General features: G+C 46.3%; 1 protein-coding gene across 3 annotated transcripts in view; it reads right to left on the minus strand.

The window, feature by feature from the left end:
* Positions 1-1,130, minus strand: part of ACAD9 (acyl-CoA dehydrogenase family, member 9) — a 52,476-nt gene that overhangs the window by 19,406 nt on the left and 31,940 nt on the right. For all 3 annotated transcript variants that reach the window (XM_011950710.1, XM_011950709.1, XM_011950711.1), the window contains one exon: positions 566-667. In XM_011950710.1, the coding sequence (XP_011806100.1) occupies positions 566-667 (102 nt within the window). The remainder of the gene's footprint in view (positions 1-565; positions 668-1,130) is intronic.

Consider the following 1,130-nt stretch of genomic DNA (forward strand, 5'->3'; position numbering starts at 1 on the left):
GATGGTCTCGATCTCCTGACCTCGTGATCCGCCCGTCTCGGCCTCCCAAAGTGCTGGGATTACAAGCTTGAGCCACCGCGCCCGGCCTGAACCATTTTCTACCTCGCCTTCCACAAACTGCTTGCCTGTCCCTTTAACCTCTGCAGAATTCAGGTGACCAACTCGAGAAAAAGCATAAGGGAGGCAAGTTGTAGTGACTGGCCAACTCTAATAAGGTAGAACCGTCACTTGGGGGCTAAAAACATCACTAGGATGCTCAAAGAATTACAGGGACAGTCCATAGCACAAAGGACCCTGCTCAAAGGTTCCCACTGGTCCAATCTCCCACCTTGAGGTACTTTGCACTCTACAGCCAGCCAGACCACATGCCTCATTCCTCTGTGCTAGGATGAAAAGCAAAGGACCCGAGAGCACCTCCTCCCTACAGGTCCTTCAGTCAGTCCACCCCTACCATGTAGTCCATGACGGAAGGTGTCATCTATTTCAGCAACTAGACCTTTTATGGACAAATTCAGAGTGCTTTCTTAAGAGCTAAACTGGTTGGGTGCTTGTTTGCTTGACTTACCATATTCTTCTGGGACTTGCAGCCCAAAAAGCCCCAGGCTCTTCAATTTCTCCAAAGTTTCATCTGGGATTTTTCCTTCCTGGTCAATTTTTCGGGAGTCCACTGCCAAGAGGAAAATCTTGATTAAACAAATATAAGCTATGTTTCTACAAATATAAGTAAACAGGACAGTGTTTATATATTGATAATATATAATCCCAGAATAGACACTTTTTCAAAACTAGAAATTCTGTAGTCATGGTCATTTGGCCTGTGTTCAATTTTATGTAATTAGCCCAGGAAAATTTTTATTTTTATATATTTATTTAGAAACAGGGTCTCACTCTGATACCCAGGCTGAAGTGCAGTGGCACAATCATAGCTCACAGAACCTCAATCTCCCAGGCTCAAGTGAGCCTCCTGCCTCAGCCTCATAAGAAGCTGGGACTGGCCAGGCGCGGTGGCTCAAGCCTGTAATCCCAGCACTTTGGGAGGCCGAGACGGGTGGATCATGAGGTCAGGAGTTCGAGACCATCCTGGCTAACACGGTGAAACCCCATCTCTACTAAAAATACAAAAAACTAGC

This window comes from Colobus angolensis, unplaced genomic scaffold, assembly GCF_000951035.1.
Source record: "Colobus angolensis palliatus isolate OR3802 unplaced genomic scaffold, Cang.pa_1.0 Scaffold31, whole genome shotgun sequence".
Classification (NCBI taxonomy): domain Eukaryota; kingdom Metazoa; phylum Chordata; class Mammalia; order Primates; family Cercopithecidae; genus Colobus; species Colobus angolensis.